This window comes from Hydra vulgaris, chromosome 02, assembly GCF_038396675.1.
Source record: "Hydra vulgaris chromosome 02, alternate assembly HydraT2T_AEP".
Lineage (NCBI taxonomy): Eukaryota > Metazoa > Cnidaria > Hydrozoa > Anthoathecata > Hydridae > Hydra > Hydra vulgaris.
The window spans coordinates 59,551,269-59,575,000 of record NC_088921.1 but is presented as its reverse complement, the minus strand read 5'-3'; the positions used below and the strand labels follow the sequence as shown (position 1 = coordinate 59,575,000).

The 23,732-nt window shown below is 26.5% G+C and overlaps 1 protein-coding gene across 2 annotated transcripts in view; it reads right to left on the bottom strand.

The window, feature by feature from the left end:
• The window catches only part of LOC101234558 (L-fucose kinase), a 96,728-nt gene that overhangs the window by 24,581 nt on the left and 48,415 nt on the right, over window positions 1-23,732 (bottom strand). For both annotated transcript variants that reach the window (XM_065791566.1, XM_065791567.1), the window contains exons 19-26: window positions 18,044-18,192; window positions 17,909-17,970; window positions 15,405-15,489; window positions 15,210-15,273; window positions 15,035-15,132; window positions 9,342-9,376; window positions 9,162-9,259; window positions 2,521-2,753 (exon numbers count right to left, since the gene is read on the bottom strand). In XM_065791566.1, the coding sequence (XP_065647638.1) occupies window positions 2,521-2,753; window positions 9,162-9,259; window positions 9,342-9,376; window positions 15,035-15,132; window positions 15,210-15,273; window positions 15,405-15,489; window positions 17,909-17,970; window positions 18,044-18,192 (824 nt within the window). The remainder of the gene's footprint in view (window positions 1-2,520; window positions 2,754-9,161; window positions 9,260-9,341; window positions 9,377-15,034; window positions 15,133-15,209; window positions 15,274-15,404; window positions 15,490-17,908; window positions 17,971-18,043; window positions 18,193-23,732) is intronic.

The following is a 23,732-nucleotide window of genomic DNA, read 5'->3' as shown; positions in this document are numbered from 1 at the left end:
CATAAATGCATGAATGATATCCATTACTCTTGAGTTTTCCTTGCTGTTGAAGAGACTTTTGTATGAATGAGCTATTTGCAATGCTATTATAGAAAACCTATCAATTGCCGCAAGTTTTATTATAGAAAGCCCATGGATTGCCGCAAGTTTTGATTTCTTTTAAGCTATTCCTTTTTACAACTTAAATACTTGTTTTTTCTTTTGAAAAACGAGGAAGGTCCAGGCGTATCTTTTTCGCTAACCATTTCTGATTTATTTCCAACAACTATTTTCTAAACTGCTGTTAACTGATTATGTAAATTGCTTGTTGATGAACGTTTGAACTCAAAATTTTATTACCATATTTGCAGATTTTTCTATCGCTGACATTTTGTAACTATTCCAAACTTCTGACTTAACCATTTTTTTTTTTAATCATCTGAAAATGAAATTTAAACTATTGAATAAATATTTTAAAAAAAAGGGTCATGGTAGGATCATTGCCTGGTAGGACCTTGCCCTATTTTTTTTATTCGTAAGTCAAAATGATACAACCATGTTGATATAAGCTTATATCACCACAACATAAACAAAGTACTTAACAAACTAATTAAAGGAAATTAATTACATATAAAATATAAAATAAAACATACTTGATTTTTACAAGTAACAAATTACAAAAATACACTTTGTAAAATAAAAATAAAACATGACAGAAGATACATATAAATAAATACAACAAAATAACATATAAATATCATAATAGTATTTCGTATTATTAATACATATACACATTAAATTATTACATACAAATACATATTATAACATAACATATAAATACATTATAAACATATACAGGTAATATAGACATTCAGTTTATATTACATATAAATACTAGTGATGTACCGATTAATCGGCATCAGTTTAATCGGCCACTTTTTACACAACCAGTATTGGTATCAACCTTATTTTCCAATTTTTCAACCGATGGCATTTTAATATTTTCATCCTGCATTATGATAATAATTAAATAATAAATAAACTAAACTTTATGCATTACTGAAAATTTTTTTGATAAATTTTTATTTTGACTTTGTTTACAGGCAATATCGTTTATTCTTAAGATGATGTTTATAAGTTTTTAATTGAACAGCTGAATGTACTTATACTTTTACTACCATTGTGTTGCTTTTAGAATAATTTTATTTTGTGTTGTTCTATTGTTATACTTAAAAATTAACCTATTTTAGCATTGTTATATATATGTGTTCAAGTACCTACTACATTTCTATATTTTTATTTGTTATTTTTGTTTTATTTCAATTCACCTCCCCAAGGCCACTGCAATCAAGGAGGCTAGGTTTTAGGTTTGGTTACAACTCTTTCACAACTTTATAACTCTGAAACACAAACCTTGACAAACAAGGCCGCTGCGCCAAGAAACAAGTTGAGCGCGGTACTACCAGGGACATGGTGGGGATCGAACATCACAAAATAAAATAATTATAAAAACAACTTAATTATCTAAAAATAGTTTAGATATCTAAACAACATGTGATTGTTGTTTAGATATCTAAATTACTATTAAATTAATAAAGAATTCTAATTTTAAAAGAATTTTAAAGAATTCTTTTAAAATTGAAATAAAAAGCGTTCCTCAAAAATTTATTTTTTGAAAGTTTTTTTTTCATAGTAAAAAAAACTAAAAAATATATCTTTTTAACTGAGTTTTTCTAATAACTTTTAAAATAATCGTTTGGCTCTGATTTGATATCAAGTATTTGTTTACCAGTACTGATTCCATGAAAAAGATTACACGATTTAAAGTTATATGGTTTTATATTTTCAAAATTTGATTAATTAGTTAATTTATCGGTATCGGCCTTTTCCCATTCATCGGCATCGGCATCAGCCAAAAAAGTGCTATCGGTACATCATTAATAAATACATAAAAAATAATATAATCTTACATATAAATACATATTACAAATACATATAAATCAATATTACATCTAAATTAATCAAAAGAAATGTCTTTTTCAGGAAGCCATTTTGAAAGAACTTTCTCATTTTAACCTAAAATTCTGTGTTTACAACACATGTAGTTTTTAGACAAGCAACTGTATCTATTGGCTACTTATTATGTAATATTTTGCACACAAAAAAAAATTACAAAAGGGCTTTATTGGTTGCAAAAATATAGAAAAAACAGTCATGTCATACCAGTAAAAAGTCAAGTCATACCAGTAAACGAAATCCTCATCTACTGCAGGAAAAGATTTAAAGCTGCATGTTGTTGAAAAAAAAAAGTCACAGCTTACTAAACTAACTTAACAAAATGATATTTTAGATTAAATCAGATTAAAACAGATTAAATCAAACAATATATTATAAAAAAGTTTGAAAATAGAAAATAGGTTCTCGTAATTTACTAACTAATAATAACTGATTAATAATAACTAATAATACTAATAAAAACTGGTTATAATTTGAAAAAATAAATAAACTTACTATTATTTATTTAACTAACAAACTACTTACTGCATGCAATACTGATTCAACATCATAGGAAAGCCCTGTAACTGTCCACATAGCTGCAATCACTACCCCAGCTAATATACTGCTAGCTCCTAAGCCTGAACCATGTGGGAGATCTGACCATGTTTGCAATACAAAGCCTCCACCATGTTGACGACTGAGAAAACTTGACAAAGATTCTGTACTTTGAAGGCAAAGAATTTCAGAGCAAAAAAATGCTGCCTTTAATAAAGCTCCTAAATATGTGTGTGTATATATATATATATATAAACATATATACATATATATATATATATATATATATATATATATATATATATATATATATATATATATATATATATATATATATATATATGTATATATATATATATGTGTATATATATAGGGTAAAGGAAGGTATGTTCGTGATAAATTAACTAGATGTGTAATTACAAAGTCAATTTCAGTAATTTTACTTAATTACTTTAATTGTTTGATGTACATAGAGTAAAGTTACTAGAATCTATGCAGTTTTGGGATTTTAAGTCCTTTGATAAGTTTTTATAAAAGCTCAAAAGTCATTGAGAAAAGTTAGGTAATTTTGTGATATGATATTTAATTTCGTGATAGTGGTTAGGTAATTTCGTGAATACACAATAATATTTAAATTTTTCTTTATTAATTAAGTATAACATCTGGTATAATATAACAAAAAATATCAACACTTGTTTTGAATTCATAACTATTCAATCAGACTTTAAGTTCATAAAATATAAATATAGTCAGGCTTATAAGTTAACAAAATTATAATAATACTTTCATTGCTTTATATTTATATATAAAAAAAATATACTTTTAACATAGGTAGCTTAGAAAATAAAATAACAGACCTACAAAAAACTCTTAACATAATAACTATAATATTAACCATACTTATATCTGATTAACTTATTTTTCTAAATCACATTCTTGTTGACAACATGTATCACACATAAATACTTCACCAATGTCCTCATATGTTTGACAACTCTCATGATAAGGTACTAAACAATAGGAACACTGCACCCATTTTTTTCCATTTTTTTTTTTTACATCACTGTTGTAACTTTTTTTACAAACACCGCACTCCCAATCATCATCTTTTGAAGCATTTTTATTTTTTTTACTTTTTTTAGAACATACAGGAATAGAATCCTTTGAAGTTAATGGAATAGGTTGATCAGGAGGAGTCAATTTCGTGATAGTAATTTCGTGATAGTAGGTAATTTCGTGATAGGCTTTACTGCAAAAATATTTGCAGATTCGTATAGAGAAAGATATTATTATCATTTAACTATATAGTTATATCGTGCTTAAAACAATTTTTAATGTCATTATATTTAATAAAAGAAACATGATTAAAAATGTAAATTCATTTGAGGTGAAAACGTTAAGAAAATGTGTAACTGCGATAAGAAATCATAAGTTATAGGAAGTTAATAAAAAAACAAAAGTTTTACCATTAAATCAAGCATCTTTTCTAGTTTAATATTTAATAAAAATAATTTACTTACCTTGAAACACAAGTCTGGAAATAAAAATGTTGGACAAGTACTCCAAACAAATGTGCTGAACGCACGTTAAATAATGCTAAAGAATGTACAAACTGATAGTAAACAATTGACATATCACACGCACCCAACGACTATTTGTGAATCGACAGTAGTACCCCGGGGTACCATTTGACGCAATTTCGATGTTTTTGACTAATAGGTATGTTCGCTACAAATGCCGAGCGAAATATCACGAAATTACATATATCACGAACATACCTTCCTTTACCCTATATATATATATATATATATATATATATATATATATATATATATATATATATATATATATATATATATATATATATATATATATATATACATATATATACATATATATATATATATATACATATATATATATATATATATATATATATATATATATATATATATATATATATATATAAACACAGTGGTGGCCAAAAGTATGGAAACTTTTTAAAAATTACATTTTTTTTATTTGTATTAATTAAAACCAAAATTATTTAACCCGAGTGTACTTGCAATAGTCTACTTTATATATACTACAAGTTTGAACTTGTCTTTTCTAAGACATTTTATTACATACTAATATTTCTTAATTTCGATTGGACAAAAGTATGGAAACTTGTTCAAACTTGTCACTAAACATAAACAAATCTTATCATTTAGAATTAAAACGTGTTAGAATTGACATCTTTGTTAGTTCATCATAGTTTACTTTTATATTAATCAGTATGGCACTGCGAAAATATTATTCTAGTGATATTAAAAATAAAATAGTTGAGTGTTTTAAAAACGGTAATAAACCAATTGATATTTCTCGAAATTTTTAAGTTCCAAAAATAACAGTTTCAAAAATTATTAAAAAAATTCAAAGAAAGGGGAACTGTGAAAGTGAAAATGAAACCTGGAAGACCAAGAAAAACAACAAAAAGATTGGATAAAGTTATAAAAAATACTTCTACAAAAGATCCTAGAAAGTCATCAAAGGATATAAAAGAAGAAATCTTGGAACAGCATGGAGTTTTATTATCTGACAGGACAGTTCGTAGAAGGTTAAATGATGCGGGCTTATTTGGAAGAGTGGCTGTCAAAAAACCGTTAATTTCTAAGAAAAATAAGATGGGTAGATTATTGTTTGCAAGGGAACATTTAAAATGGTCATAAGTTTCCATACTTATGACCAGGGCTAATTTAAAAATTTAATTTTTTTTTGTATATGTTAATAAAAAAAAAAAGTTTTATTTTATTAAAAAGTTGTACTACGACTTCAATAAACATATGCATAATATGTAGTAAGTGTTGCATTTTTTATAAATAAATAAAAAGCATTTTTGAAAAGTTTCCATACTTTTGGCCACCACTGTATATATATATATATATATATATATATATATATATATATATATATATATATATATATATATATATATATATATATATATATATATATATATATATATATATATATATATATATATATATATATATGATTTAATGTGTATTTGTAAAACATGATTATAATGTGTATTTTTAGATATGATTGATCCTGCTTTTATACAGCTCACATATACCTAAGTCTTTGTGGACTTTACACATTCTCATAAGCTTACTGAGCCTGAATTGTCTCGTTCTCTTGTTTGAAAATAGTGTTGACAATATATCTCAGTTTTAAAACTTTTTACATAAATTCATTCTTTGGAGTTTATAACCTGAATATTTGAACAACTACTTTTTTATTTTGATATTTATTTTGTTTATTATATATAACAATGTATTTATACATTATTTATACAATACATTATTGGTAAAGCAGAATTTTAGTGTTAAAAATCTAAAAATATTACACAATTATACAACATTATAATAGTACAACAATTCAACAATTCCAAGTCAAGCACTCTTCTCCATGGTTTTCTACACATTGTGCTGCTGCAATTTCCAATCCAAAGCTTTACTTCCATATCTATCAGCAGCACAATTCTCCAGAAAAAAGTTTTCTGTCTGCTATTGGTAGAAATTATTGTGAAAAGGTTTTGTCTAACAACGCTATTCTCAATTATTCTAAAGTACGCTATTCTCAGGTCATGAAATCTCATATTTCATCTCAAAAACTAGACTCTTGTGACTTCTGGAGAATCTTTAACAGTATTAATAATAAGTGCAAGTCTGTTATTCCGCCTCTCTTGTATGGTTCAGACTTTGTCACCTCACCTAAAGACAAAGCTGAATTGTTTGCTAAGAACTTTTCATCAATATCATCTCTTGATTCCACTAGTTGTGTTCTACCTGATATAGCTGACAAACAGGTTGATCCATTGCTTAACATTCATAACACTCCAGCTTTTGTACCTAAAGTGATTTTCTGCTTTGACTCTTCTACAGCTAGTGGTTCGGCCAACATACCTGTTATAGCCTTGCAGAAAGGTTCTCCAGAGCTGTCATCTTTACTTTATAAACTATTTAACAAGTGCTTATCAGAGTCTTGTGTTCTAGCCTGCTGGAAAGCAGCATCTGTTATCCCTATTTTCAAAAATTCTGGAAAGCAATCTGATTCGTCTAATTACCGCCCCATTAGTCTTCTTCCTATCATAAGCAAGGTTTTTGAATATTTAATTAACAAACACCTAATCTCTCATCTTGAGTCTAATAACTTACTTTCTGATCATCAATATGGATTTTCATCTTCTCGTTCTACAGCTAATTTGCTAACAGTAATAACCGATAAGTTTTATCATGCATTAGATAGAGGTGGAGGGGTTAAGGTTATCATTCTTGACATTTCTAAAGCTGTTGATAAAGTTTGGCATGTTGGTCTTCTCCATAAGCATTTTTCTTATGGTGTATCAGGTAACATCTTTAAGATTATTGAATCCTTCCTTTCCAATCATAGCATAAAATTTGTCCTTGATAAACAGCACTCTTCGTCTTATTCTGTAACCTCAGGGATTCCAGAAGGTTCTCCTCTACTCTTAGCCCTATACTCTTTTTAATTTACATTAACGATCTTCCAGATATTCTTACATCCTAAGGTTACATTGTTCACTGATGATACTACCATTTATTCTTGTCTTGATAAAAAGCCAACACACTGATTGCTTGGAGGGGGCATTCGTGCTTGAAAAAGATCTTACTTCTTCTGCAACATGGGGCACACAGACGCAGGTGAACCATAATTCAGATAAAACTCAATTTTTTTCAGCCAATCATTATTGCAATAATTTAGATCTTCCTATATTTATGAATGGTAATGTACTCGATGAGTCATCCACTCTTTATCTTCAAGTATTAACTCATACTTCCAATCTTTCTTGGAAACCATATATCAAATACATAGCAAAAATTAACATCTGCTAAGGTTCTATGCTTTATCTCTATAAATCTCAAATCCCTCCTTGTATGAAATACTGTTGCCATATCTGGAGCTGATCTTCCAATGATGCCCTTTCTCTTTTAGACAAGGTGCAAAAACACATTGTAAACATAGTTGGATTAGCTCTTGCACCCAACCTCCAACCATAATCGCATCGTCTTAATGTTGCTTCTCTTTCTCTTTTTTACAAATACTATAATGGGCAATGCCCTGAAGAACTAGCATCTTTTGTGCCATCTACTAAAATGCATCCTCGTGTTACTAGTCAATCAATTAAGTCTTATCTTTTTTCTGCGACTGTCTTTAAGTGTTCCAAAAACTCTTATGTGTTTAGTTTTTTTTCCTTGAACATCAGTTTTTTGGAATATGCTTCCTTCTTTTTGTTTTCCTGATTTATACAATTTGCAATTTTTTAAGTCAACTGTCAATTGTTATCTTGCTCTATAAACTTCATCTTTCCTCTTCCAGTAACTTCCAACTCTAATAATTGTTGCTTGCAGCCTTGTTGGAAGTGAAGATTTAAAAAACAACAACAAATAAACAGTAATACAACATTATAATAAAATTAATAAAAAAAAGGGAGTTTTTCTTTTCAAACACAGATATACAATGCAGAGAGTTTTTTTTCCCTAAAATCCTTTGCTGTGAAATATCATTTGACAAATGACAAAATGGTCAAAATCATAAAGTTGTTTATAAAAAAAAAACTATATATATATATATATATATATATATATATATATATATATATATATATATATATATATATATATATATATATATATATATAAATAAATATATATATATATATATATATATATATATATATATAATGTAATGAATTGTATATATTATATATTAATTATAATGAATTTTAAAAATTTATCTCAATTTGTGCAATACAAAATATATAATTGAATGTTCTGCTAAAAAAAATTTGTAAATATATAAATACTTTTATAGCAGAATCTTTAATTGTTGTAATAATTCTTAAACTTCCTGCTTTCTATTACAATAAGAAAATATAAAATATTTTTTATAAGCAGTAAAAACTTTTTTATCTCTTCGCCAAATTTTTTATCAAATTAGTAAAATTTTTAATAAATAAATAGATAGCTAGTGTTAAAACCCACAAAAAAACGCTATTTATAAAATATAAATATAACTTATTTACATTATAAAATAAAAAGCGCAAAAACTAAGGAATTTTTTCACAGTGTGATAAACAATGCTTGTGATGTATGCTTGTCACAAGAGTAAAACAAAATTTTGTATTTAATAAGCAATATATTTAATGAATAAACAGATAGTTTGCGCTAAAACTAAAAACTCTCTCAAAAGTTGTTTAGGGGAAAAGCTCGCATAGCTTGCCGCGTTTCTTTCAGGAGAGCTTTTTTTTGCTCCTACACTTATTTACTCCTGCCGAGGTCTGCATATATATGTATATATGTGTGGATATATCATTATTATAATCAATGTGATTGTAATAATGATATATACACACATATATGAATATATATCATTAATTAATGGTGATTGATGATGATGATGATGATAATGATGATGATAATAATGATGATGATAATAATGATGATGAAAATGATGATGACGACAACAATAACGATGATGATAATGATGATGATTATGATGATGATGATGCAAATAATAATAACTATGATGATATTACAACAGAAATATATAAAAAATCAAACCAGGAACATTTGGTTGAGCATAATCCATAAGATCTTCAAACTCTTTACACACAATTTTGATTGGACTTTCTTCTCCGATAATTAAAGTAATATCTAGTCTAAACACAAATATTTTTTTTCTCACTGGTTTACAAAATAATACTTTAATATTTATATGGAATTTAAAATAAATGATCATACTCCGGAACTCTTTTGATTCGACATCCAATTGGTTTCTGAAAGAAAAAGATAACTTCTTTAATTTAATTTCTTTAATTCTTTTTTACCATTATAAAATATTTACCATATTTTTGGAAGTAGTGCTTTAAACTTTTTTTAACTAATATTAAAACTGTTTTAATTTTTTTTGTAGCAATTTATTCAAACTTTATAACTGTATACATATAAATATAAAAATAGTTCTCAGATTTCATTAGAAGCCACCAGAAGTGGGGTGCAACAAACCACAAAAAAACAAGAGCAAGTTGGATCCCTCCTAAGTGTTTTAGAGAATGATCCAAGGGGTGCACCTGTTTTGTAAAAAAAACCATCAGGAAATGTTTCTAATAAAATATGTACAAAAGCAAGCCTATAACTATTTTTGACACTAATGAGCCAACCTTATTCTGCTGCCATTGATATATAAGTATATCTAATGCTTGTTTATATATATGCAATTATATACTTAAATGTAATAACATATTTCTTTATACAAGTTGATCGAACCTGTGAAAACACGGGTCTTTGTAAGTCTATTAAACACCAATGTTTTCTATACTTTTTCCTGATATGTATATTTGTCAATCCAATTTTTTTTTTTTGACAAGCAACTTTTATGCGGAGCGGCTAATGAGTGGCATTGAGGTCATATTTGCAAGAAAAATTTTTTAATTTTTAATTTTTTTTTTTGTTAGGTGAATTTGCACTGGTTGTTCAAAGTTATGCTTTTTGACTAAATTTAGACAAATTTCCAAGCATTGGAGCAAATAGATTCTGATGTCGAATCCAGTTAATTTTTTCAACGATATTTTCTTAATGTGTTCCAGTACCAAAAAAAAAACACTGTGCTAATTAATTTTAGAAGTATTTTGTACCTATCTTTTACTGATTACGATAGACAAATTAACATTTAGGCTATTGTAAAGTGATTTTTTGTTGGTCTATGAGGTCATTTCCATTCATGCTGCAAAACTTAATATTTTTAATTCATTTTTGTATTAAACAATAATTATATACATATATATATATATATATATATATATATATATATATATATATATATATATATATATATATATATATATATATATATATATATATATTCAGCAAATAACAAGGAAACATTTATTATTAAGGTAGAGTTTACAGTTAAGTATTGGATCAAAAGTTAAATTATTAGAACCATTCAAAGTGTTTTATGTTATTAAATCAAAGCCGATTGCGAGGGAGCAGTCGTCGTATCTCGCCCCTTATATCCACTCTTTTTCTTTTTTAATGGATTTAAAAAAAAACTCTATTTGGAGTAGTAAAGTTGAATTTCTTATTACAAAAATTTTTCTTAAAACAAGAAATATGTTTCTTTTATAAATTTTTTGTTATAAGAAATATATTTCCTGCCAAGCAATTTATTTTTTAAAACAAGAAATATTTCTTGTTTTGAGAAATAAATTTTCTAAACTATGGTTTATGGATTTATGATTTTTCTGTTAGTTCTGATGAGTTGTTAACAACTAAACAATGGAGTCTCATCTGTAGGCATTTTTTCAAACTATGAACTAAAATATCAAAATTTAACCAGGAGTCTGGTGAAATATACAATTCAAGACCTAGTAACTGGTCTTTATCAACAAAAAACAGCTGTTAAAAAGATTTTAAATATAATCCTACCAGTTCCCACATTTTTTCAAACTTTGTTTGGGTTAAAGAACTTTTATCATTTCTATTTAGTGATCTCTGTCAGAAGATGCTAACACCAGCATCATGGTTAACGGATCCAAACACTTTGTATGGGTTTATCATGATTTTAATACCATTACTGCAGCAGGCTCATATTAAATATAATAGCACATCTCCCAATGCTGACCTTAAAACTGTAAACTAAAAAATAATGCTACTTAGATGAAATATAGTTTAATAGGAAACTACAAAAAATTTAAATCAAAGTGCTGTTTCTATTTATTTCATTTCTATTATATTTCTACTGATTTTAAGAAAAGTCAGTGGAAAAAATTAATTGGTTAAAAGTTATTTTCTTTGTTTTTTACATCTGACTTTAAACTTTTTTTGCAAACCATTCTTTTTAAACAACTCATTTGTTACTTTTATGAAATATATTATTCTTAATTAAAGCAACCGTGGCACAATAATTGCAGCCGTAGCACAACAATCACAATAATTTACAATTTTGACTTTTCAAACGTCAAAATTGTAAATTTTTAAATTTAATTAGAAACTTATATATTTTATATTTGCATAAAGGTACTTTAAAGTGATATAATTTTATTTTTACCTTAATATTTCTTAACTATTTATAGTCTATCAGGTTTCTGCAAGTTTTGAGCGCCAATAAAGCCTGCTTCTCCAATTAGATGCTCTTAACATTCTAGTGATTAAATTGCAACAGCACCATTCCATTGTTTGCATTGACACCCCAGCTATGCTTCAGAGATTTAAATAGCTGATTGTCTGGGGTAACAGTTTTATTTACAGTTACCACTATAAGAAGCTCTCCAACATGATGGCAGAAAGTTAACAAGAATAATGGTTGGCCACAAAACTTAGCTAGCCATGCACAAACCCCTTTTAAATAGCCAGTGCTTAAAGTGGGTGAACTGTCTGAGATCAAAAAAATCTAACTAATTTAGAATTACTGTGTATTGGGGGTCTCAACACAACCGTGTTTAAAAATTACGTTTTTTTTATTTCATAACAAACTTGTGTGCTTTATAAAATACCACTAGTTAACAAATATAATAATAATAATAAAAATCTGCACAATCGGTATAGATAAAAAACCTTCCGTTCTTTGTAATGACGTAAGTTAATGATTTGTAAACTATTCATGCTGATCTTTTGAAAATGCTCTTAAAAACTCAACAAATGTAAATAAGTTAAACTTCAAAATAGTGGTGCAAGTTTAATTAGTCAATTGCGCCAAAATAAAAAATAAAAAAATTTCATTAAGAAAACAATATCTTGGGAACATTTTGAGACACTTTGTGTATTAAAATTTGTTCATGAGGGTCAAAATGGGATGGTCTAATATATATATATATATATATATATATATATATATATATATATATATATATATATATATATATATATATATATATATATATATATATATATACACATATATATACATATATATATATATTTATGTGTATATTTATATATATATATATATATATTTATATATATATATATATATATATATATATATATATATATATATATAACTGTCCTGAACCGTAAAATACAGGTATTTACCAAACTGACCATTTTTATATCTGTCAATTCCATATAGATTGTTTCTATACTTATTCCTTATTTACTTCAATATTTTTTGTTAAAATAATTTATTTTAAAAATTGATTAAAGAGCAAAGAAATTAACAAGCACAACTTTTCCGCATATCTAAAGCTTATAGGAGATTTAAAAAATGGGTTGTTTTTTTAAACGCATATTATTAATAGCTCAGTGATTTAGTGAGTGACGTTTCAGGGGTTCAAGTCCTACCCTTAGCATAATAAATTTAAATTTTTTTAAAATCTTGCTGTTTATATTTATTGCAAAATGATAAATATAGCAAAAAAGATTTAATTGTTAAAATAAATTTTAAAATTTAAGCTAGCAATTATTTTTTGTGTCACAGCAGTTCTGGAGTAGCAGGGCAATCTTATTTAATTTTTTCTTTATTAAGTTTGAAACCATAATTTTTTTTAGGCTATTCGCAGCTTAATAGGACTAATTACTTAAGCACATTAATAGCATAAGTATCTCTATGATGACATATGCGCAACAAATTTTTACTGGTGGTTTGATGTTTTTAAGAAACTTTAGGCTTTTTTTAAATATTCTTTCTCTTTTGCTTGTTATAGTATATAATATCATTATATATGTTACTTATATAATATATATAGAACTTCAAAAATGTTTTTTTGTACTTTAAAAAAGCAAAAAGATTCACCAAAAAAAAGTGGAAGTCCAAGGATTTAAACCACAATATTACATTTCAGAATGCTGCAAGCTAACCACTTCAGCCACTTAGGCATAATGTTAAATTAGTATTTTAACACTATTTAACAAACAAGAGACTTGATAAAACGGTAAAAAATGCTATAAATCAAAATTAAGGAGATGATTTTACAATGTAATTTTAAAGTAAAAGTAAAACTGTAAAATTTAATATATGTTTTAACATTACATAATTAGAAGTTTACATAAGATAGATATTTGCATACACTTTTGTTCACATTTTCTTATATTAAAAGTGCTGCAACTCTTTCTCACCATTAACTCAAGTGTAATGGCTGCTGTAAATTCAAACAAATGAGTAACAGCAGCATTAAAATAATAAAATATTATAAGATAATCGTGTTATAGTAAACAATAAAACCTAATCATTTTTTAAGTGTTAACTTAATGTTAAACTTTTGTTTGGTTAGAGTGCTGCATTAGAGTGAATTATTATTGGCCATAGCAGCAGGATTGAAGGTTCAAAATCTCAGCATATGAGTAGCACTTTGGTACAAAGAAAACTCATCTCGATTAGCACTGCTATTAGAATGTTTCTTTGTCGGTTAGTAAATAAATAATCTAGTTGAGTAAATGAAAATTATCATACATCATTTTAATCAACTCAAGTTGGCTCTCAAAATTATTAAAAGTATAACATAATACTGAACAAAAAAAATTTTTAAATATATATATATAGAATGAGAGAAAGAGAGAAAAAAAAAAAATTCTTTTGAAAAAAATTACATCACTCTAAACTACTTTGACTTGCATCTAACATCTCTGTGTTTTCTTAAAGCCAAAACCATTAAATTAATTGCAAATGAAATAATTTTTACATTATTGAAAAAAAGCTAACTTAATTGACTTGAATCTTTTATATTTAATGCAGATGTGTTTTTTATCTTTTAAATGTTGTATACTATTTTTATTTTTCAATTTTATTAATTCATTTTATTTTTTCATTTTTGTTTTATTGACTACTTTATTCAGGGATTGGCAGTAGAGTGTACAAGCATCGATTAAAAGTGGTAGAACATACATCGAACATACAGGTAGAGAACATACATCGACTGGTAGAGCATGCGAGTATTGTTCATAATCGACTGGAATAGATTGAACATGTGAGAAGTGTACAAATATTGACTAAAATCTTTCACTGCAAATTTAGGTCAGCAAAAAGCACTTTTGACTTATTTAGGTTGGCACAGCTCTAATAATGCTCTTTTTTTTTATAAATTTTAAAATTTTGAAAATCCCAATAAAATAGTATTTTGATACTGCTTTGGTATTGGAAAAATCTAGTTTAACAACTTGTATACATAACGTACATATCTACAGTAGCGTGCAAAAGTAACAAATATTTTAAAAAAAATCTACTTCAAGTTTTTTTTTCTGTTCGGATACTTTTGCACCCACAAATTTTAATCAAATAAACTTTTAAGATTAGATTGCTTAGATTTAGTAAAAACCCATTTGTAATTAATTTTTCAACATTTCAGTGAAAATTTGAAAGAAATTGGACTTTTCATTCAAAATTTACCTCAAGTTATGCTCTTGTCCGGTTACTTTTGCACGCTACTGTATATGCATATCATACATATCTATATACTCAACATACATTTAAATATTATTAATCAAAAAAAAAGTTTTACTTTTTCATCAATCATTATACCAAGCGAGACAACTAAACCACCTTGTTCGTAACAAATAGGAGGTGTATCGCTCCACCCACCAGCAATATCAAGGCGACCTAAAAATCATTAAAGAAATTAGACAAAATTTAAAAATTAATAAATTTGTTAAACATAGTGTTAAAAAAAAAAATACCTGGTGCTCTTGATGTTACCCATACATTCATTGGAATTTGTTCTTTTTGCACAACCCTTACAAACTAAATATATAAGAAAAAAATTAATTCTTGTCAAAAACTTTCTTTGCTTAAAAACAACAGCATTAGTTTGTTATTCTAATAATAAAGTATTTTTAAAGTTATGCAAAAAAAGTTCTAATAAAAATACATACTTGTTTGGCGGTAGCAACTGCTTTTCTCACTTGCAATTGAAAAGCACCTTCATAATGTCTTGCTGCTCGAACAAGAAGGTCTGGTCTTTCAATAAAAAAATTTACAAAATAAATTAAAAAATAAAAGAGATCTTAAGAATTAGACAGAATAGGTAAAGAAGAATAAATACAGATGTTAGACAATATTATGTAGAAGCCATAGTTCCTTTGAAAATAGCCATAGCTCCTTAGTCCAAACAAAAATAATTAAAAAAAACAAATATTTGTATAAAAAAACTAGATAAAGCTATCGAGCCTAAGTAAAGTAACCTGAATGAATGTAACCTTTGTATTTATTATTGTACTTTGTACAACTTTACTTAATATCATAAAAAAGTGTTTTATTAGGTGCAACAAGAGATAATAGCTTGCTGGAACAGCAATCATAATAGTTTTAGTATAAAAGAGAGATAGAAGCAATCTTGCAACAATGTGATAAAGTCTTAGATCAAAAGAAAAGGCATTATTAAAAAAACAACCTCAAATATAATAGAGTGGAACTATATACAAAAATGAATTAGAGGTAGAGAATGAAATTAGAAGTAAAAAATTATAAACGCAATAAAAAGGAAGCAACATTAGCAGATGATAACTATATTTATGTATTAGATATATGGTTTTCATGTGAAGCCAGCAGTGAAAGGTAATTATTAGCAGTAAACAATCAAGTTTTAAATTAAAATTCACTAGCCATTGCTAGTGCAGAACTGTCACAGAATGAGATTACATTGAAGATTAGTTACTTGTTCAAAGAAATTCAAAAAGTGATGACTTTTATCAAAGCTGCAGTATTTAGTCAAATACTTTTATGTTGTGATTAGAAGGGAATAACTCAATTTTAAAATCTTATCTTAAAAGTATACACCATATGAAGAGAGAATAAGGAAAAGACCATTAGACTTAATTAAAAGCCTTTTTTTTTAAACTGTATAGTCCTAAAGCTCTATTTTAATTTAATTTTTATTTCAAAGACCCCAAGAGTCAATTAAAAAAAATTAAAGAAAAAAAAAAATTTATCCTAATTTTTCAAAAATACAATTAAAAATTTTTACATTATTATTGCAACACTTATGTCTCACAAAGGTTGGTGTTGAGAAAAAAATTGATCTTGGTAATGAAGCAAGTGCTTTACCACTTCTTGCAATTTGAAGCTGGAGTAATTAAAATGCCTAAAATTAATATTAAACTTGATGCTCTGGGATGCCAAGAAGATTGTAGTCATAAGATACAAAAAATGAATAAAGAAAATAGTTATTAGTAACTGGTTCACTCTTATTCTTAGGAGAGGTAATAAGATTAGAACCATGTATGAGAGATGGTCATCAACCCTTATTAATGACGCTGATTTAAAAATGAGGATTTTCAACGTCTCTTGAGTCTAACTTCTGATAAGATAAAAAATTTAGTAAGCTGAGAATAATGGAGCTTAACTTCAGACAGCACCTTTTTACATCGATTTTTTGCAATAGTAAATAGGAGTTTGTTCTCAAGAGAGTTATTCTTTTTAAAAAAATGATTACAATTAGATATAGCAGCTGCACAAGAAGGTAAAAACCATGAAGTAGAATGAAGCTTAACTTAGAACTTATGAGAAGGAATAAAAGCTTCCATTCCTGCCTGAATCCAGGAGATTACATAGGAGGCGCATTTATCAACTGAGAGAGAAAAGACATTAGTCCAAGGACTGTCACAAAAAAAACTACCAAAAAATCTAAGTCAACTTTAGGTTAGTAGTAAGCAGTGCGAATATAGGGTGAGTCTAAAGAAGATGTTATAAACACTACTAAAGATTATTTTGAAGTCTCAAGAACATTCTGAGATAAAATGAAATTTAGTTATTGAAGAATAATGGACCTCATCATACAAAACCATTTTAAATCAATTTCTTGCAATGATAAAAGATGTTGGTTCTAAACAGAGTAGTTCCGGTAAAAATGATGAAAAATATACTTGCAGTTAGAAATTGCAGAATCGATCAGAAGTAACGTGGAAAAGAGTAGTCTTAAATAGGAGAATGATAAAAAAGAAAGAGAAAGATGATTATATCAAATAGACAGAACCTTAGGCAATACAGCAATTTTATTTCTGTTTTTAATTGCACTTTTATTCTGCAATATCATTTTTTCCAACCCATAATAAAGAGCTTCCATTTCTAAGTCTAAAGCTGTAATTTATGTTATTATTTAAATTATGCATATTATTATGTAAATTATGCAAGTTAAGAAATGTCGTACTTATTTTCATTCTGTAACTTAAACTTACATCATGGAAGGTAATGTTAAGGATTGTTGTACTTATTTTCATTCTGTAAATTACATTACAGTCAAAATTAGTAAAAAGCCTAGTAACTTAACTTTTAAGAACAATTTAAATGTACAAACATTCTTCTATGTATCTTGCAACGTAAAAACTTTTTAAATTTACTTTTTAAATTTTAAATTTGTAAAAAATAATTTTTTCTCTACCTTGAAAACCAAAGTTTTCTTTGCACAGCCATTGATTCAACTGCTTCTGTAACTAATTCTTTCTAAAAAAAATCTTAGAAATATTTTTATTTTATACTTTTTTTTTAATGATTTATTTAGAGAAAAAAAAATTACCTGTAATAAATCAAATGAATGCTTCCAATAGTAATTAGAAGCAGGACCACTCCGTAATCCCCCTTTACCACCAGCTTTTACTCCTAAAACATCTGCAATACAAGCAAATGTACGAGATAGAACAGCAGAATCTTTTGTACGAATAGCAACTATAAAAAAAATTGTAATAAAATGTTTTACAACTGTAAAAATAAAGATAATTGTTTCAGCAACATAAAAAATATATCAATAATTTTTATATAAAATTTACCTTAAAAATCAACTTTTTAATTTGCAAGTATAAAAATTCCATTTAAAAAAACAATTTTTAAATTAGTTTTATTATTTCTTTGTTTTATCATAGCCACAAGAATATAGTCTATAAACACTGACTAAATAAACCCCAGACCATTTTCAGTATTTTTTCTTTGAGCTTGAAAACATTGTTACTACCCGATAAACCTGCACTAACGTTAAAATGGCTAATAATGATGGCAATTTTCAAGCAAAGAAAAAAATGATTTTACTTGACATATTTAAAGGTAGTTTTTTGAACAATGTAATAAATTTAGTTATTAATATAAGTTTGATCATTTTTTTATTTTTAAGATATCATTTTAAGATATTAATTTTTTATTTAGATGAAATTTAAAAAAATATTTCTGAAGACATTATTTAAAAACATTAGAAACTAAAAAATAAAAGATGACAAAAAAAAAATTATTTATTGTGATGCAAAATTAAAAAGTGAGTGTACGTAATCAGTGCAATCACTTGGGTAAGGTTTAACTAACATCATAAATAGTGTTTGGACCTAATTCAAAATTAATAAGTTAATAAATAAAAAATTCTTAATATAATTCATAATTTTTTATTCATTGTTAAAACTTCTGTTAATTGCACATGGACTAAATGTCAGAAATAAAATAATTTTACAGCCATCAAAATAAGGCATAAAAATTATTATAATTTGTTAAATATTTCATTTCTACCTTGACCTGAGCTATTTAGCAACAAGGGTAATTTGACAAATGGTGTTTATCTTCAGAGCCTTTCTTCAGAAAATGCCAGAAATTTCATGGAACCTTATTTGACCATTTCATTGTTCATACTAGTATTGTAAGGATTTGCACATAGGAGATATTGGGAATTTGTGTTTTTGGACAAAAACGTAACTTTTAAATCATCACTTCATTTTAGGATTGTTTTTCTAGACCTTTTTTTTTAGGAATATTTTTAGGATTCTCTTTCTAGGTTATTTAGTTTTCAAGATCTATAGATTTTTCAGGATTTATAGTAATTTTTTTTTGTTGCCATTTTTCAGGATCTATAGACAGTTTATCGAAAAAAAAGTTTTTGGGGTAAAGGGGTTGAAAAAAAAAAAAAAAAAGGAGTAAGGGGGGGGGGGGAGGAGGGGGACTTTTTACCTAGAAAACTAGAGACCTAAAATGAAAATGGGCTGTTGTTTAAAATTAACATACAAACTATTACTTGCTACCAACTTAAAGTAGAATTAAATTTTTGGCATTAAAATTATTGCCAAAATAAAAAGTAAAAAATTTCTTTAAATTTTGCACCTAATTATACATTTGTAAACTACTAAACTCCACCATTTTTTTTTTTAAAAATTGTTTTTTAATGAATAATTTTGTTTCCAAAATACTGTTCCAATTTGTTTTAAATGAACTAAAAGCTTGAAAATTTAAAATAATGTTCTCAACTTTAGTGAAAAATAGTAAAAAAGTGAAAACATTTTAAAAATTATATACTTAAAAACTTCATGCTGAATAAATGGCTTTAAGTGTTCAATTATTAACATTTTTGTTTCATTTTTCTACAGCAATAACAGTATAAAATTTATCATTTGCAAAAAAGCAATCAGCAATCTTTTCATTGAGGAATATAAACTTCACCATTAAATGTGTGCTTTAAAAAAAGATCTAGACAAAAAAAAAGAAACATTTTCAACTGCTAGGAAGAATCAGTGAAATACCTTTAAACAAACCCAAAGCCATTTGAGCATTAGCAGGATCTTCAAGTATTCCAACAAAAACCCTTTTTAATTGACTTGTCAATATGTTTAACACCGTTCATGTAGATGAAAAATGGTTCTATTAAAAAAAAGAATCAGGATGGTACTACATGGAGCTGGATGAACCTAAACAAATAAAAGATTTTACTTTCCTGGCCATTGTTGCATAACCAAGATTTGACTAGCATACCTATGAGTGGTTAAATGGAAAGATTGGCATTTGGCCATTTGTGAAGTAAGAGTCTCCGAAAAGAAACAGTAAAATTCAAAGTAAGAGAACACTAGTTACAACTTTAATTGTTGTATATAAATTTGAGTATTGTAATATGCTTTAAATAAGGCTTTACTAGCCTTACAATTAAAATGGCCAGGAAATAGTATTGAAAGGACTCAAACTAATTTCATTCAACAGTACAAGGGAAGTTGGCACACTGAATAAAGTTTTATTTCTTCAAAAATGATAGTAATATAGAAAATCAACTAGGTATACTGCTACAAACAACTTGATATTGGAAAGAATCGACTAATCAATCAACAAACGACGCCAATTTTTCTTTTTGTTAAACAATCTGTACTAAGAAAGCCCCATATATATTTACAACAATAAATAATATGGATTTTTTGATTTATTAGACTATTTTTTCATGTATACGCACATGCAAATATATAGATCTTTAAGTGAGTGTTTTTTCCACTGCAGCCTATTTTGGGCCTATTGTGTTATATATATATATATATATATATATATATATATATATATATATATATATATATATATATATATATATATATATATATATATATATATACAGTATGCAACAAAACTATTCATACCCTATCATAAAATATGTTGTAGCCATAAAACAAAAAACAAATTGATTAAAATGATTTAAATTAAAATTTAAAAAATGTTTGTTGTAGCAACTATTAACAATATTAACTATAATATTTGAAAAATTAAACCTTGTTTTTAAAAAAAGTGAAAATTATTCAAAAATTGAGATATTAGGAAGTGTCAAAAGTATTCATACCTCTCAATGTTTTATTTAGTATATTCGAGTTTTTTGTTTTATTTGTTAATTAATATTTAGTATGAAGTCCTTGGGCATCGATAACTGTTTGCAAGCGACGAGGAATACTATCAACTAAGTTTTGTAAATAGTTTGGAGGAATATTATGCCAAGCTGACTCCAACACTAAAAAGAAGTTTTGTTTGTTGATATTGTGCTCATCCTTATTAACTTTGCCATCCAAATAATGCCACAAATTTTTAATTGGATTAATATCTGGACTTTGCGCAGGCCCAAGTCCAGATATCAATCCAATTAAAAATTTGTCCAACAATTCTATTTCATTTTCTTCGAAATATATATTTTGGCAATTTTACTGGTATGTTTCGGATCATTGTCTTGCTGGAAGGCAAATTGATCCATTAGTCCTAATTTATTGATGGAGGGCATAAGGTTGTTTTACAAAATATTTACATTCCCAGCTCTTGTTAATTTTTCTTCAATTTGAACTAAGTTACCAACTCCATTATAACTAAAACAACCCCAAACAAGTACATTGTAGGTAGCGGTGTAGTGGTAGAGCGCTCGCTTCATAAGCGAAAGGTTCCAAGTTCAATTCCCACAACGTCCCTGGTAGTACCGCGCTCAACTTGTTTCTCCGCGCAGCAACCTCGTTCGTCAAGGTTCGTGTTTCGGAGTTATAGAGTTGAGAGAGGGTTATAACCACAAGTAGCCTCCTCATCTGTAGTGGCCTTCTCGGCCTTGGGGAGGTGAATTACAAAAAAAAAAAAAAAAAAAAAAAAGATTTTTATAGTTTTTTAGGAAAAACTTATTTTCGTGCCTATTATATGTAGGCACGAAAATAAGTTTCTCCTAAAAAACTATAAAAATAAATGAGTTCAAATAATATTTACATTAAATACCTTTTTTAAAAAAACATTTAAAAAAAAGCATAAGTAATTATTTCTAAAGAGTTCTTTTTATAATAGTGTCAACAAATTCCACAAATGCGTGAAAATTTACAGTAGTTAAGACATTTGCGACTTCCTGTAATTTAATTTTTGTATAAATTGAAGTTTTATTAATTTGATCATTCATTTCTAATGAATCTTTGCTGATGAAACACAGTGTAAAATGAAAAAAAATTATATGTATACATACAAAATTTTTATTAGATAAAAATCTGTTAATGTTGTTTAAAGTAATATTTTGGAACAAAAAAAACAACATGAAATCAGAACAGTATTTCAAAATGAAGTGAGTCTTTTATTTTATATTATTGGAGGTTAGAATGTTAATCAAAAGTTAATCAAACATTATGTATGTATTTTTTTGTTAATTATTCTTTTATTCAGTCAAAAATAAATTAGAATATACATTATTTAGGTTTAAAAAATCAATTAGTTTAATCAATATTTGTGTGCATTAAAAAAAATATAACAACACAACCTATACTTAGTAAAAATGCATAAAACATTAAATTCTTTCCCTCAAAAAACTCCAAAAATTATGTGACATGCTTAAATCTGAAATAATTTTCATATTTCATATTTTCACCTTTCTGAGTCACTGTACAATCTTTATTATAATGCTGGTTTTTATGTTGGTTTAAATCCCTCATTTTAATAATCCTGGTTAAAAAGCAGTATTATAATAAAATGCTGGATTGATAACCATCCTTATATTAAAATGCTAGTTTGAAAACCATCATTATAATAAATGCTTGTTTCTCTATAAAAATTTTTATTAGAATATCAGCAAGTAATTTAAGCCTCTGGATTTTTAACAATTAGAAAGAATGAAACCATAATATAAACACAAATATTAATCCAAATTAGGAAAAAACTTAAATACTTACTATTTGACACTGCCTACTGGTTTGTTTCCACGAAAACTAGCATTTCCTTAACCCTGATTATTTATAGGTACCTTGATGACAAATATTTATAAAGTTTATGAAAACAACCAATATTTCTCTTTAATTTTAGGAAAATGAATAAAAATAACAACGACCAATCAAAGTCCATCAAAATAAAATGCTAGAACAGAATGCAAATAGAATTCAATGAGAAATAGCTAAATACTAAGAAAATTTAGTATACAGATCAAAAATCTTTATATTATTAGAATAGAATTATTTTTGATTTCTAATTAAAAATAACATCTAGTTTATCATTTAGTTATTATCTTTTAACTCAGATAAATTTTGCGCCCAGTAATGATTCCAGTGGCCTAAACTATTCTAATACAATTTCTATCATTTTATTTTCTAATTGGCATGCAGGTCTCTCATAACAGTTTACTTTTTAAAATTTTAAAACTCCAAAGAAAAAACTCAAACAAAAATTTAAAGTGTTTTACATCCAGAATCAGCATTATTTTAACAGTTTTAGATGAGTTTTAATAAAATAATATACATCAACAAAGAAATAAATCAATAAACATAAACAAATAAACAAAAAATTGACTATTAAGTACATTATTTTTAAAGTCAGCAGTGAATGATAACCAAAGAAGACACAGTAAATATCTGAGTTTTGTTGGAGTTAAAGTTTACCAGCCAATGCAAGCCCCAAGCTGTTACAGTTTGACAATTTGACAGATCAGCTGCCTGACCTATTTTTTGTTCGTCCGTTTCTGTTTTAAGGTCGACAGAATGTTCTCTAGA